At 34.3% G+C, this 15,889-nt stretch overlaps 1 protein-coding gene across 1 annotated transcript; it reads right to left on the bottom strand.

Annotated features, from left to right (window-relative positions):
• Positions 1–2,803: 2,803 nt before the first annotated feature.
• Positions 2,804–15,486, bottom strand: LOC125059284. The gene is made up of 6 exons (XM_047663651.1): positions 15,393–15,486; positions 14,507–14,714; positions 11,137–11,279; positions 9,877–10,018; positions 8,096–8,222; positions 2,804–2,976 (listed from the first exon to the last, which is right to left on the bottom strand). Exons 1-6 carry the CDS (start codon positions 15,439–15,441, stop codon positions 2,827–2,829), a joined length of 819 nt encoding a protein of 272 aa, XP_047519607.1. The 5' UTR covers positions 15,442–15,486; the 3' UTR covers positions 2,804–2,826.
• Between the last annotated feature and the right edge of the window lie 403 nt (positions 15,487–15,889).

Below are 15,889 nucleotides of genomic sequence, written 5' to 3'. Positions count from 1 at the left end.
CATAGTGCTCAGAGCTATTTTCAGATATAGTAACAGCCTTCTAAGCGTAATTCACGTTGGGTCATTTCACAGGTATTTTTTGTTCATGGGCTTGTGGTCTATAACATTTTAGCCTCTTTCTATATAATACTAAATATTAACATATAGTGGCGCTAAGTAACATTTTTATTCTAATTAACTAAAACCCATACCGTCCTCTGATACATCGATATACAATACTAAATCTTACTAACAATACAGTTTACGGTATCATTAATTGCCTAAAGCGGGATAAATGTTATTTATACAACTTAATATTCTCGTTAGTACGATTTAGTATGGTATTACAATCAGTAATAGGAATATCGAAATATTCTATTACCTAGGTTGTCTAGAATCTTCAACGTATTAATTAAAATATATGTAATTGATTAAAATGTGTAGACTGCAGAGCATATAACAAAAAATAAAAATATATATTTGATTAAATATATTCATATATTAAATACTAGCTGACCGGGTAAACGTCGTTTTGCCATGTATGTATATCATTTATAATAAAAAAAGGGGTTGTTCGTAGAGGGGTGAAAGTTAGGGGTTGTATGTATCTTTTAATGCTGTATCATAAAAAAAAACAGAAAGAAACAAAAAAAAAAACAAATATTTAGGTGTGGACTACCCTTAACATTTAGGGGGATAAAAAATTGATGTTGTCCGATTCTCAGACATACCCAATATGCACACAAAATTTCATGAGAATCGGTCGAGCCGTTTCGGAGGAGTTTAACCACAAACACCGCGACACGAGAATTTTAAATATTAGATATGACTAGGTGTGATCTGTGGTTCCATTCGTAGCACGATGTTCTATAGCCTAGAGCTTTCTTCAATAAATCAACTTTTTAATGCAAAAATAATAATTATTATTAATTTTTTCTTTCTACTAAGTATTATTTCATTCCTTTTCTTTCTTTTTTTTTGTCATCTTAGTACATCATACTATATGTCAAATTGTTCGGCTCCTCTGCTGAATTTTTCAATACTACCTACGTTGCTTTATGTTAACGCACATTACACAGTAAACCTTGAATCGTTACTTATTACCCCCCACTGGGAGTCGATTCCACAGTTCGTTAGTTCGCAAAAGAAAATGCCTTGTGAAGCGGACCGTGGAAGACCTCCAACCATCAAGATCATCTTGATGAAATTTGTTGGTGAAATTTAGAGCTCGTACGGCTCGTACGGTGTTGAAAAGAGGCAGGAGGGATCAACCCAAACAATCCGAACACTCTCCGTAGTATACTTTATAGAAAACCCAGAGACGAAAAACAATGAAACCCAAAATTTAGCTCTTACTTAAATTATTATTTTTTCTTTTTTTTTTATATAATAGGGGGGCAAATGAGCTTGCGGGACGACCAAAAAGGGCAGTCTACGCAGCCCATAGACACCCATTTTTAGTGGGTGCGTTGCCCGCCTTTAAATTTCCTATTTAATACATAGCGAAACAGCCCTGCGATTCTGTAACTCACTTTTTTGAAAAGGTGGGAGCGTGTAGTTTATTGTTTATCAGAATGCCAAATCATAAAATGACTGCTTCACGACTGATTTCAGAGCGACCGCCGATGCGAAAACCGCTGAGTGAGTTCGAAAAGTGAGTTACAGCATCGCAGGGCAGATTCAAAATTCGACTCTAAAATCTATATAACATCAATATAACATCTAATTGCATTCACAAAACAATTTCTACCATCTGAAAATCCCCCAGAAGACATGTGAGCCATCTCATTATCCCTCAAAAGTGCAAAACTCATTACGAACACCGAATCAGGTCAGTGCATTAGTACTACGGTATGAATAGACAGTTATCATCAAAAACCTATCAAGGACTACGTTCAATGGATAAGCCACGCTTTTGTTGTCTATTGACTTAGTCAGCGATTTTAGAATGTTTGATAACACTATATTGAATAGAACGCTTGAGAATAGCATCCGAGGATTTCGTACCGGTTCAATACGTCTTTTCAAACTTAAAGACATTCTTCTATTTAGATAATTCTTTCGACAATTAGGCTATCGTTATTCTCTGTTTGATTCAATTCAAATTGTATTTGTTAATTAACTATTCTGTAACTTAGGTATTGATTTTAAGTTTAAAAAATCATTTTAAGTTCTGTTTTTGATGTCTTAACTTAGTTTTTTTTTAATATAGAACAAGTAAACGGGCAGGAGGCTCACCGCCCATGTACACTCTCAACGCTAGAGGGTCTCGCGAGTGCGTTGCCGGCCTTTTAAGAATTGGCGCGCTCTTTTATTGAAAGACCCTAAGTGGAATTTAAAAACCCCCTTAAATTTAAATTAAATTAATGGACCCTAAGTGTACACGAGGGTGTAACTTTCAAACTAAAAATTAATCAAAACTCTCAAATGAATTTTGATTGATTATTATATTTGTGTGTGTTAATGTAATGTATTTGATCACAGAACACATTATTCCAATTCCCCAGTTGCTTGCTGATAGAGATGAAACGTTTGGTTTTTTTTCGTTATCATTATTAACTGCTTTACCACGCGATGAAGCACGGTGTAATGGATGCAGGTGCTTATAAGCATTTTGCAAAAAATCCTTTTGGGATTTAATAGTGATGGAGAGTTTATTGCTAGTTCCTATCGTCTATTCTACGCCCTTGAGTTTGAGACCTTTTTAATTGATGTTCATTAGTGTTCATGGAATTGCCTAAATGCATGATTCTTTGAAGATATTTAAGATCTTTATCTAGGCGAATTTGTTACTTTTGTACAAACATAAGGAAATAAAAAAAAAATACATATAATAATATAATTGTTTCATATGAAATAATATAATATAAAAACAAGTAACCACATATAATTGTTTGATATACTGGCATTGCCAGAGACCAGATGGCTCATTAATTTATGAGTGGGCCTTGGATCTCCTCCTGGGCAATTAGGATACATCATATTCCTGTCGCAGTCCTGAAAAATATACAACATATACATTATACATATCGATACCTCCCACGTAAGTTGCTGTATGCCACAAAAATGCTATTTTGCTTTTTTGCTGAAAAATATCCTAATATGGATCAATATATCCATTCAAAGTAAAAAAACAACAAAAACATTATTTTTAAAGGATTTGTCAGACGCATAATGTTGTAATTTTCAAATGCGAACAGATTACACCAATGTATATGCCTATACATTTGTGTACGCGGGGCGCGGGGTGGGTAGAATCACGCGCTCGCGCCTCGTATTGGTTACATACAACAGAGTAAGACGCTGTTTTTCAACGTATACAGCTGTTGTAACTATCATATTATACCACAAGTGATGCTATCTGGGCGCCGCGGTATAATGTTGTTTAGTATCAGATGCAACACCTGGTAAAGCTTCTACTCCGGAGAAAAATGTTGTATGAACAATATCTCCGCAAATAGACATATTACGTAAAATTTCTTTTAACGTAGTTAAGAAGACTAATTACATTAAATTAAATACGAAATTTTAAAAAGATGCAACAATAAATGCAGATTTTGGTTTAATTTGAATCTTTGAAACGCTCTACTGTAAATTTGCAGTTTTGGAGATACAACAACTTACGTGGGAGGTATCGATATAGTTACATTGTTAATATTATTGTGTATTTATTAAGTCTATAGTAATAAATAAATACTGTTTCCCTTTAAACTTACCCAAATATTTTCTTAATATGAAATAGTCATATTTTTATAACTTAAGCAACGCTTTGAGAGCATATTTGAACTTAGCGAAGATTTATTTTATTATTTTAAAAAGGCACAAACGAAACTCATACATAGAACACACGATATACAAAAACACAATACATACATGTACATCAATTATAAGTGTGCACAACATTTAAAGGGAAACAATGCAATGATAAAAGAGACAATATATATTGTACAATAAAAATAAAAGACAATAAACTATGCAATTTAAATTTAAAAATTTATTATATTTCTACTTTGGAATTGTTATTATTGGTGTCAGGGGCCGTTCAAATATTACGTAAGCACTATAGGGGGGAGGGGGGTCTTTGATTTTCTTATTTGGTGATTACGTCAACAGAAATTATTTACTTTTTTACACATATTACCCACAGATTGTCTATGCTTGAAAACGAAATGCATTTTCGAGGATTCCTTCAAAAAATTAATACGTTTATGTGCTATTGTTTTTGAGAGCTTTGCTTATTTCTGACAAGAGAAAAGGGGGGGGATAAATAGCAGTCAATCTGCTTAATTAATATTTGAACGGCCCCTAACGGGTCAACAGTGACTGCAGCATCTTACGCCTGAAGACATGGAGACTATTATAAAATGGATCTGCTTTTTTGGCAAAGCGTCGTTTACTGTTTCGAGGAGCATTACACCCAACGTTGGTACTCACTGCCCGAACGTAAAAAAGGACTCATGTGTTTGTCTTTAAGAGGAAATGACTTGACTTAAAACATTTCGTAAAGCCAAGTTATTTAAAATTTTGTAAACGATAGTGTCAATCAAATCAAAATATTATTACATGAGAAATCAATACTTTATGCTTAAACATTATATTTAGTCTTCTGTTCCCGACATAATTAGATTTTTTAGTCTAAGTTATTCGTTTCATCAAAATATTTTCTATCATTTGAGAGTAAAATAATAGACCACAAGCCCATGAACAAAAAATACCTGTGAAATGACCCAACCTGAATTACGCTTAGAAGGCTGTTACTATATCTGAAAATAGCTCTGAGCACTATGCCGTCATTTCTGAGCGGTACATGTGAGTACGTGAGTGAATGGACTTTCTCAGGTACAATGGGGGAATTTCAACTAATTATTAATGTACGGCTTTGTTATAAGTGTATAGATGATTAAAAATAAATGTCGAAAAACCTAGTGCCGTACAAAAGTGATGGTGCTGGAAGTCGGTGCAAATTTTTAATTCGACGACAGTTGCAGGAGCAATATAGGTCATTTATTACTGTACGGCATTTGTGTGATTCCTTTTGGACACATATACAGATACTTTACCCGTAAACGCCGTACATATTCCCAGCGGAGCGGTCGAAAGCCAAGGGTCGGAACCCTACCCCTACACCCATATACCCTAAGGTCATTGTAAAATGTACGGCAACATGTTCAAAACATTATTTAACACGGACAATAATGTTTTATAATTATGCCGTCCAAATATTATAGTTAATATTTGTGTAATTAAATATTTATCGAAATTTCAGGATTTACCAGGTTCTTACTGCTGTAAGATCAGAGAATAATGTACGGCAACTTGTTTTTTTACATAATGTTACTAAATATTACCGTTGTACATTATAGCCGTTCATTATAAATGGTAACAAATAAAAATATTATGATAAAAAATATATGAAATTTCCGAAATTTAGATGACTTTTCAAATGCTCCTAGAGTAAAATGGGGAGTAATATTTTCAAAGATTATTGTTATTTTATATGTAACAAATATAAATAAAGAAAAAAAACCAGATGCCGTACATTTTTCTCCAGATTATTCTTTACAGCTGATAAAAACTTCGACGACGTTTGAGGTGTCCCTTAAGGTCATTAATAACTGTACATATCTGAGTATACTACCATAAGGCTGTAAAGTATATTTACAGCCTTATCGTACCAGCAGAGAGAGGTAAAGGAAAAATATTTTTAACAAAAATAAAAATATAATACAGGGCGTCCCAAAGTTATAGGACATGAAGGAAAAGTACCTTTAATATCGTAGATAGGGTATTTTACTAAAAGAAGACTTTATGCTATTTTTAAAAGTTAGTAATTCTGCATTCAAAGATTTTTTAAAAACTACTTGCCTCATCTGGAAATCGAACCGGCTTAAATTTAAAAAAAAACACCCCTACTTTTATGATGCCAATCGAAAGAATGGCCAAAACCTAATAACTTTTCTAAAGTAACAGACTCGTAGGGGATTTTCTTAGGCCGAATACGATAGATAATGTTTTTAATTTGATTAAAAAGATATATTCACGCTGTTACTTTCTTTTAAAATACTATGTTACTTAAGAAGAGTTATTAGTTTTTGGCCATTCTTTCGATTGGCATCATAAAAGTAGGGGTGTTTTTTTTTACATTTAAGTCGGTTCGATTCCCAGACGAGGCAAGTAATTTTTAAAAATCTTTGAATGCAGAATTAATAACTTTTAAAAATAACATAAAGTGTTCTTTTAGTAAAATACCATATGTACGATATTTAAGGTACTTTCCCTTCATTTCCCATAACTTTGGGACGCCCTGTATTGGTAGGCGGTGGTAGCGGACCATCGAAAGTGTACGGCATTTATCTTTTATTGAAGATTGTCTAAAGTATTAATAACCTGTGTTATTGCCGTACAGATAAAAGTCACCGGAAAATGACTCTTTTCTGAGGAAAGTAATTTACCCCATACACCTATGTGTTCCACAAAAAATGTACGGCATGCTGGAAAATGTTATCTATTTGTGAAGTACTCTCAAGATCATTTAATTTTATGTTGTTTCATATCATCATCACCTATATGCTAATCAGACATATGTTACGACCCTTGGCTTTCGACCGCTCCGCTGGGAATATGTACGGCGTTTACGGGTAAAGTATCTGTATATGTGTCCAAAAGGAATCACACAAATGCCGTACAGTAATAAATGACCTATATTGCTCCTGCAACTGTCGTCGAATTAAAAATTTGCACCGACTTCCAGCACCATCACTTTTGTACGGCACTAGGTTTTTCGACATTTATTTTTAATCATCTATACACTTATAACAAAGCCGTACATTAATAATTAGTCGAAATTCCCCCATTGTACCTGAGAAAGTCCATTCACTCACGTACTCACATGTACCGCTCAGAAATGACGGCATAGTGCTCAGAGCTATTTTCAGATATAGTAACAGCCTTCTAAGCGTAATTCAGGTTGGGTCATTTCACAGGTATTTTTTGTTCATGGGCTTGTGGTCTATAAAGTCAGGGTTTTAATCCTAGGCCACCATTGCTCATTATAGATTCTATATAAACAGTGTGGAAATTGAATGACATTTTAGCTTTGAATTAATTGTATTAATCCTTTTGAAATTACATTTTATGTATGGATTATAACTATAATACTCTCAATTTACAGTAGTAAACAAATACTTTGATTGTTTATTATGCGCTATATTAGCTTCACCTGTATGTATGTATGTATGTATGTAACCGAATCTTTCGGACTCGATTTTGACCCACTTTAAACGGACAGATTTAATTCAAACTTTGTACACTTATAAAGAATCAGCGACAATATAATAATTTCATAGGTTTATCTCGAAAAAACATTGAATTTTTTTTTAAGTCCACAAAGCAATACGATTAAATTGAGACAACACGTATTGCTGCTAGGACTAAAAAGTGGAAAATAAATATAGTTTAATAAAACTATAAAACACGCTTTTAAAGCACATCAAACTAAAAAGTGCTCTGTGCCATATTTTTCGTCTATCGAGCAACCCACTCTTTTTCACAATAAAACCAGTATTTTTTGTTCATTACCATTTTCAGCCTAAATTAGGAATTATTTTTCACTTTTTAGTTTGATGTGCTTTAAAAGCGTGTTTTATAGTTTTTTTTAACTATATTTATTTTATAGTAACTTTGAGTTATAGGTGTATTTGTGTTTGTGTGAGTAGTATTGGCCTAGTGGCTTTAGCGTGCAACTCTCATCCGTGAGGTCGTATGTTCGATGCTTATTATAGATTAGATGAAACGGATTCAGAAATCTGAGGTCCAGACTTAAAAAGGTTGAAGCGCCACTGATGAATTTTATAGGAGTATTTATTTCTCCCTAGTGTTAGGTTTTGGAAGGCACAAAAGACTGATTATAAATCTCTCTGGTGGAAAAATTATAGAAATAGATACAGAAAGGAGAATTCTAAGAGAAGGGAGAGAGATGGGCCACCGATCTTTAAAAAATCCCTCAAATATCGGCAACAAACTCAGGTCCGGCCCGCGGTTAGCACTTTATTCAAAGTCCTGCCTGCTCGTTTCCCTCTTATCCCATATAAGATATTCCAACGAATGTTTGGCTGACCTGATACACTCCACCTTCCGAAACAATAACGGAGAACTTTTGCAACGTGATGGCTTCCAAATGTGAGCAAGCTGTTGCTTTTTCAAATAACGCCTCGAGCGTACACCTACGAAATCTAGCCCTTGCACTGAAAAAAAAAACTGTGTAAGATTAAAATTATAGAATTTTATATATCGAAGAAACCGATATGTATAAAATTACTAGCTGATCCGGCAAACGTCGTTTTGCCATATTTATCATTTATAATAAAAAATAGGGGTTGATCGTAGAGGGGTGAAAATTAGGGGTTGTATGTATTTTTGTATGTTGTATCATAAAAAAATAGAAATTAAATTTTTTGTCTAAAAAATAAAAATGTAGGGGTGGACTACCCCTAAAATTTAGGGGGATAAAAAATAGATGTTGGCCGATTCTCATAGATACCGGATAAGCACAAAAAATTTCATCAAAATCGGTCAAGCCGTTTCGGAGGAGTATGGCAACGAAAACTGTGACACGAGAATTTTATATATTAGATATAAAATCAACATATGTCAGCTACAAAAAGCCTAACCTACTTGTCTTTAAGAAAGAAACAAATTATTACAAAACGGATATCTGAAGTCAAGTCGTGGACTTTGTGTCGCTACATATTTTCTTTTATTTTTCATTTCTATGGAATTTTTATTTTTTAATGTAATAGGAGGCAAACGGGCAGGAGGCTCACCTGATGTTAAGTGATACCGCCGCCCATGGACACTCACAATGCCAGAAGGCTCGCGAAGTGCGTTGCCGGCCTTTCAAGAATTGGTACGCTCTTTTCTTGAAGGACCCTAAGTCGTATTGGTTCGGAAATACTTCAGTGGGCAGCTGGTTCCACATAGTGGTGGTGCGCGGCAAAAACTGCCTTAGAAAACGCTCAGCTGTGGAACGACGGACGTCGAGGTGATACGGATGGTATTTTGTATTTTGCCTTGACGTCCGATGATGAAACTCAGCTGCAGGTATTATATAACATAATTTATAGTTGCAAATTGTAAGTCGTACAAACAGATTTTAAGGCTCATTTCGCTGCCCTTTTTATTTATATAGGATTAGAACCATAACACCTAACCAGTTCCCTTCAGGCGTTTGACAACCCCGCGACGGCCCAAGCCGAGGTTCTTGCAAGAGACTTCCTTGGCCTAGTCGCGGGAAAAACCCAATCCCGTCAAAACAGCCCGAGATGAGCTGTCAAGACCCTTAAGCCCAACAGCGAGATTCCATTCCAAAAAAACACCTAACTTGCTTACTTGGTACCGACAACACGCGCGTTTCGGCAAAATAAGTGTTGATAAAAATTAAAGCGTTTTTAAAGTTCAAGATGAAATAGCAGGTAAACGCTACCGTTCTGTTAAAATTTTATATGTTGATAGCAACTATATTCATGTATAGAATGCAACGGCAACGGCAATGTGCCTTGTATGAGCTTGTAAAAAATGCGGCAATGTGCCTCTTATGAGCTTGTAATAAACGCGGTAATGTGCCTTGTATGAGCTTGTAATAAATGCGGCAATGTGCCTTGTATGAGCTTGTGATAAACGCGCCAATGTGCCTCGTATGAGCTTGTAATAAACGCGGCAATGTCCCTTGTATGAGCTAGTAATAAACGCGGCAATGAGCCTTGTATGAGCTTGTAATAAACGCGGCAATGAGCCTTGTATGAGCTTGTAATAAACGCGGCAATGTGCCTTGTATGAGCTTGTAATAAATGCGGCAATATGCCCCTTAAAAGCTATCATATACACATAAATTATCCCAACCAGCATAAGTAAAAATGCACTTCATAATGTGTCCATTCGTGGGTTGTATTTTGTTGTTCCTCCACAGTGTGTTTAAAGCTTTTATAACACACCTCCCAAGAGTCCTGGGAACTTTCTATACAGGCTGATAACTCCATGTATCCTGTGGGAAATAAGGTTAGCTTGGGTAAGCGAAATTACGCATTACTATAGACAATATACAATGTTAGCTTTTAGTGTCGGAGAATTGTTTATTCTAAACCACGTTAAACGCTGAACTGAAATATTTGTTTGTTTTTCATTATTAATTTCTTTTCTTATCTATATTTTCCATTACTAACAAAACGTAAACGTTTAAATAATTTTCAACCGTACGATTTTGATAAACAAAGCTTATTATTTGATTATTATTTTCCTGTTTAAAATGAATTGAACGTATTACAAACAATATGTATAAACAAATGACGGATGGCTGACGGGATATGATCAACATAACTAAACAAAAAAAAATCTCAAGAAAATACATACACATACATACATCTCATACACCGTAACTGTCCTGTTCCTTTTTGTTAATCAAGGCGTTTACCTGTAGCTTTGAATGTATGGTTGAAATACAAAACATCTAACAATGTTTTATCTCTAATATCTGAGATATTGTGATAGAAATGCGATTTCTGCAGGTCATAGTTTAAATCTATTATACACTGTCAATTGTCAAATGTGCATTCTCTAGAGGGCGAGCGACACCCTTAATCTGCGGCTACAGTCAGTACGAAGACATATTATCTTGGATTACGCTATCAAAGTCCGAAACTTGAGTATAATATATGCAACATCTTGACAACCAGTGTCTCGGTAGAACTATCACCAAATATTCCAAGCTTAAGGGCAGGCCAGTCAATCATCATTTTTTTTATGGCTCTGGCACGATTTGTGCATTAGCCAGCGTCAAGTATAGGATTTTTTATAATTCGTACTTGTCTTTAAAAATTCGACTGTGTCCTCCATGTACGATTTAGGCACTCGCCCGGAACCGCACAACCTTCCCAAAGGCCGAGAACAAATTTAAATTAAATTAAAACTTGCCCTCGAACCGGGAATCGAACCCGGTACCCCTCACCTAGCTGCCACTTAATAAGACCGCTAGGCTATGAGGCCCCTCAATAATCATTACAATCTTAAATAAATTTGAAGCAAATGATAAATATAATCGAATACGCGGTAATTTACTAATTCAATTTTCTGAATGATTGACACGTTAATTTACATTACACTCACGTATTTGAAACAGCTCATCATCACAGATGTTGTTGGCAACGTGTATGTGACCCCGTATGCTGTCTTCATTGAAATGACTTTCACTCACAACATTGCATTCGACTTTCCAATCTAATGCGCAGTTAATAAGGTGCTTAATTGCTCTGTAAATGAATGATTATAAATAAATTAGATTATAAATGGATTCTCAGATAATCCTACGTAAATAATATAAAAAACTCTGGTATCTTTTAATAATGGCTTTGTTAATCTTCCTTTATATTAAATATATATTATATCAATGCATTTATTATAAATATATATTTTTTAGAAACATGTAAAAATTGTGCTTTATGTTTGAATGTGTATTCCGTTTTTTTTTTTATATAATAGGGGGGCAAACGAGCTTGCGGGACGACCAAAAAGGGCAGTCTACGCAGCCCATAGACACCCATTTTTAGTGGGTGCGTTGCCGGCCTTTGAGGGGAGTATGCCTTGTGAAACGTGTGGAAGACCTCCAACCATCAAGATGATGTTGGTGAAATTTAGATTCCGTTTTTTGATTTGTGTATAATGTAATTGTTTGGATATTGTTTAATGAGTAGCTGTAGGAATACTGATTAGCAAATAAATAAATAATATGTTTGCAGAATATTAACATTGTCGTCCCTTATTTATTCCCAAGGTTCAAAATCAGAAGAATCCACCAAATTCCGTCTGTAAAATCCAAGGAGTAGGAGTTCAGGCACCTCTCATTCGATTACGTATTCGCAAAGCGTTGTAAAGCGCCTATCGGGTATCTACTAGTAGAAACTAAATTTTGTAGACGGTACTGTATTTTTGTTGTATCTTTTTTCATATGTATTCACCGTAATTGTCATGTATTTTAGAATAGATAGATTGTAGTACATGTACCTACTGTAGAAAATGCTATATATGATGTGGTGTACTTTAATAAATAAATAAATTGATTATTATCATTGTATTGTCTTTTATTGAAGTTATGTATTTACAATTATTTTTCATAATTTTAAATTTAACCGACGTTTCGTGTGCTTTACAGCGTGCGTGGTCAAGAGCCTTTAATCACTATAGCGTATACCAAATTGCATGGGAACGTATATAATAACATGTTATAGTCAAAGCTTATGTGTAGTGATGAACTAATAACAACATCAACCTATATATACGATATTATAATTATTTGGTTTAGTCGTTGGTACATTTCTCTCTAATCAAAGTCACAACGCTTTGAGTTTGCAGCTTTGAAAGCAAATAGTAATGTAAATCCAACTAATTGAAGAATAATAATTTTGCTAACGAGATTTTGGTGTAGTTGCATGGTTTTTTATTTACTTTCGTGTGTATCTGTCTGTCGCCTAGTAAAAATACAAGCTACATGGAATTCGCCATTAACACATTATTACTAGACTATCAAAATTAGTAATTATTTTTGGGAAAAGGTATACTCTTCTTTAATAAAATCCCAGAGGCTCTTTCATCTCTGCCTTTTAATAAATTTAAGAAATGTATTAAAGAAAAGCTGTGTAAAAAGGCTTACTATAAAGTTAACGATTATCCAGTTGATAAAAGGGCCTGGGACTAGTGCTAGACAGGCTACTTCTAATTAATTTGCGATATTTGTTTTAACATAAGTGTTGTTTGATGATTTGCTATTTTAAAAGAGTACCGAGAGTTTTTACGCCGGCTTTTTCTCTCGGCCTACACCGTCTGTCTTCTTTGCCGATGAGTAGGGATGCCTACAGATTCAAATTTCATGTAACTGTTCTGTTGCATACTAAACATTTTTTATTTTATTAAAATTCTTTCCTTCGAGCCACAATATTTTAGTGAAGAACCCTAAATCATTATACTGAATTATAATATGCATACAGGACAAACTGTTTTAAATTTTTATATAAGGCACGTGACATCGTTTTGTTTTTCGTGATTCAAATATGAGATGAGAAGAAAAATATACTACCATTTCAAAGAAAATCTCGAAGTCTAGGTGTCTGCTTTCGAGAAAGGTCTCTTAACCAGCTATTTACGAGCACTTGGAATAACACTAGATTTTAGCTTTAAAGGGGAAGCTTAATATGTCCGTAAAATAGTTTAAAGTCCCTTTTAAAGGTACTTAAAGTCTTTATAGTAGGATTTGATTAGCTCTCGATAAAAACATACTTCTTCATAACATTAAAAGAAATGTAGAAGTCATCAAAGACCACCTTAGATGAAAATAACTTTAAAATCTTAGTCATAAATCGAGTAATTCTCAACCCTCTGAGCATTTATGTACCAATCGATTTTCTATACACTCAAATATAATATGCTAGTAAATAGAAAATATCGACATGTATCTTGTTTGGAAGAATAGTAAAGAGAAACGATCACGGTAACCAGGTATGTCGTCTACCCGGTTTGATCGTGAATCAAATATCGATCCTCATAAAGGCTGATCTCGAAAACCTAGGTCAAGGTTCATAAATATATTTATTACAGAAAATAATAATTAAAACATTAGTGTATACGTGCTTATAGATGAGACACCGCAGTATTTTTTTTTAAATTAACAAATGAAGAACGCGTTTTAGGTACTATATCCAGGATGCTCCCTTCTTTCGGTATAATACTATGCGCTGGTTCGGCTGTCGCGTGTCGGTATAATAAAAAGAAATCTAATAATCAATCACTAAGACTACCATTTACCATCAATGGTAGTGTGTCAAGCACTGGATCCTTTAATAATGGTAAAGAAAATGCGGTATATAGTGCGCACGCGACAGCGGTTAAAATTTAATAAATCATCCTTGCGCCATCACCCCCTACCATTTCCGTGCTCATGTCAAAGTCAAAACCGACAATTGTCATCCTTCTTTGACTGTCACGGATTTAGCGCAAACATGTACTTGTGAAAATATATATTATTACTAGCAGACCGGCCAAGCGTTGCTGTGGCTAAGGTTTTTGTTAAATTATATAGTAGCAAAGCATAGTAGCATAGTAGCTATTCAAGGAAAACGGTAGGAGAACACCAGTCATGGGGACCACCATGCTTTTTTGGTGGTTATGTCATTAAATTGTAGCTTATGTGAAACGTTGGTACTTTCAACACAGCGCCATCTGTTAGAATTGTGACTATCAAATAATAAATAAATATTTTGCAATAAAATAATATTGCGGGTATACATTGAGATGTAAGCTATCCTATCTTTTAAGTTGAAACTACACACGGTGTGCAAATTTGATTGATATCGGTTCGGTAGTTTAGGAGTCCATTGCGAACAAACAACGTGACACGTAATTAATATATATTATGATATTCTTACTGTGAAATAAGTGTAATTCCTCATTAACGTTTCCGACACTGATGATCTATCTTTACACTCACCTACACCAATCGGTTAGCTTCGATGGTACTGGTGGCGTCATCCGACTCGAATCATACACAAGCGCAGCCTCCGTCGTACAATTAAGTGCATATGACGAAAAATCATCGCAGTTTATGTTCTTGGATAGAGAGTTCTTGACTGACACTGTAACTGGTTCAAATTCCTCAGTGACCTGCTGTGTTTTCGTCTCTTCATAGTAGTTTGAGTCTGTGTAAGTTATCAAATATTTAGCATATCCTGGAGATGGATACATGAAAAATAAAATTACTAAAAACCAAAAGCCATAGTAATGCTAATTATTTAAAACATACGTGTTTATTATGTGTGTGAAGTAAAGAAATCATGAAACATTTCATATGTACCATTGATTAACTTTTTTCTTATGTAATAGGAGGCAAACGGACAGGAGGCTCACTTGATGTTAAGTGATACCGCCGCCCACGGACACTCACACTGCCAGAAGGCTCACAAGTGCGTTGCCGGGCTTTCAAGAATTAATTATATTATATTTGAAGGACCCTAAGCCGAATTGGTTCGGAAATACTTCAGTGGGCAGCTGAATCCACATAGTGGTGTTGCGCGGCAAAAACTGCCTTGAAAAACGCTCAGTTGTGGAACTAAGGTAACAAGACTAGAATGCCAGGAAAACATATTTTAAATGATGTTTTTATTTGGGAACACAAGCCTTATTTATTTTTTTTTATTTTTTTTTTATTTCGGAAACAATATACCCTATGCTACTCAAGAATTTAAGAAATCGGCCCAGTGAATTTTAAGTTGATTTGTAACGTACAAAAATATAAGTTAATTTGAAGTTTCATTTCTGAACACGCAACAACAAAAATATTGGTAACAAAATCATAAAAAAAATAAAAGCAAACTTACAAATCACATCGAATAAACAAAAAATAATAGTAAATAATATGATTCTCATGTGGAATTTTCACATTTCAGGTTATTTGACATATATACGTTGCTAATTGACAGCCGCTTGACATATGACATTACATTTCTATATCAAACTAATCTGTGTAACATAGGTAACGTCAATGAAAATAATGATTTTAGAATCATAATTGGTTTATGTTTTATCTATATTAATAAATAATGTTTCAAATCATAATTAAAGTGATAATGGAACTACTGAATTCATTTCACTGTAGTTTCATGGAGAACAGATACCTATATTTACGTGTGTAGCAGATATAAAATAGTTTACATATAAAATAGTCTTCTTAACAATATAAACATTGTAATATCGAGCCATTTCATTATTTTTACTAAAGTCTGTAAACGACGTTGATACCTCGGAGTATTTATTCACTACGTATCGCGACTACAGGTAGTAAAAAACATACTATGTACCTACACATATATTTATT

Source organism: Pieris napi, chromosome 19 (genome assembly GCF_905475465.1).
Source record: "Pieris napi chromosome 19, ilPieNapi1.2, whole genome shotgun sequence".
NCBI lineage: Eukaryota > Metazoa > Arthropoda > Insecta > Lepidoptera > Pieridae > Pieris > Pieris napi.
This window is presented reverse-complemented; position numbering and strand designations above follow the sequence as displayed.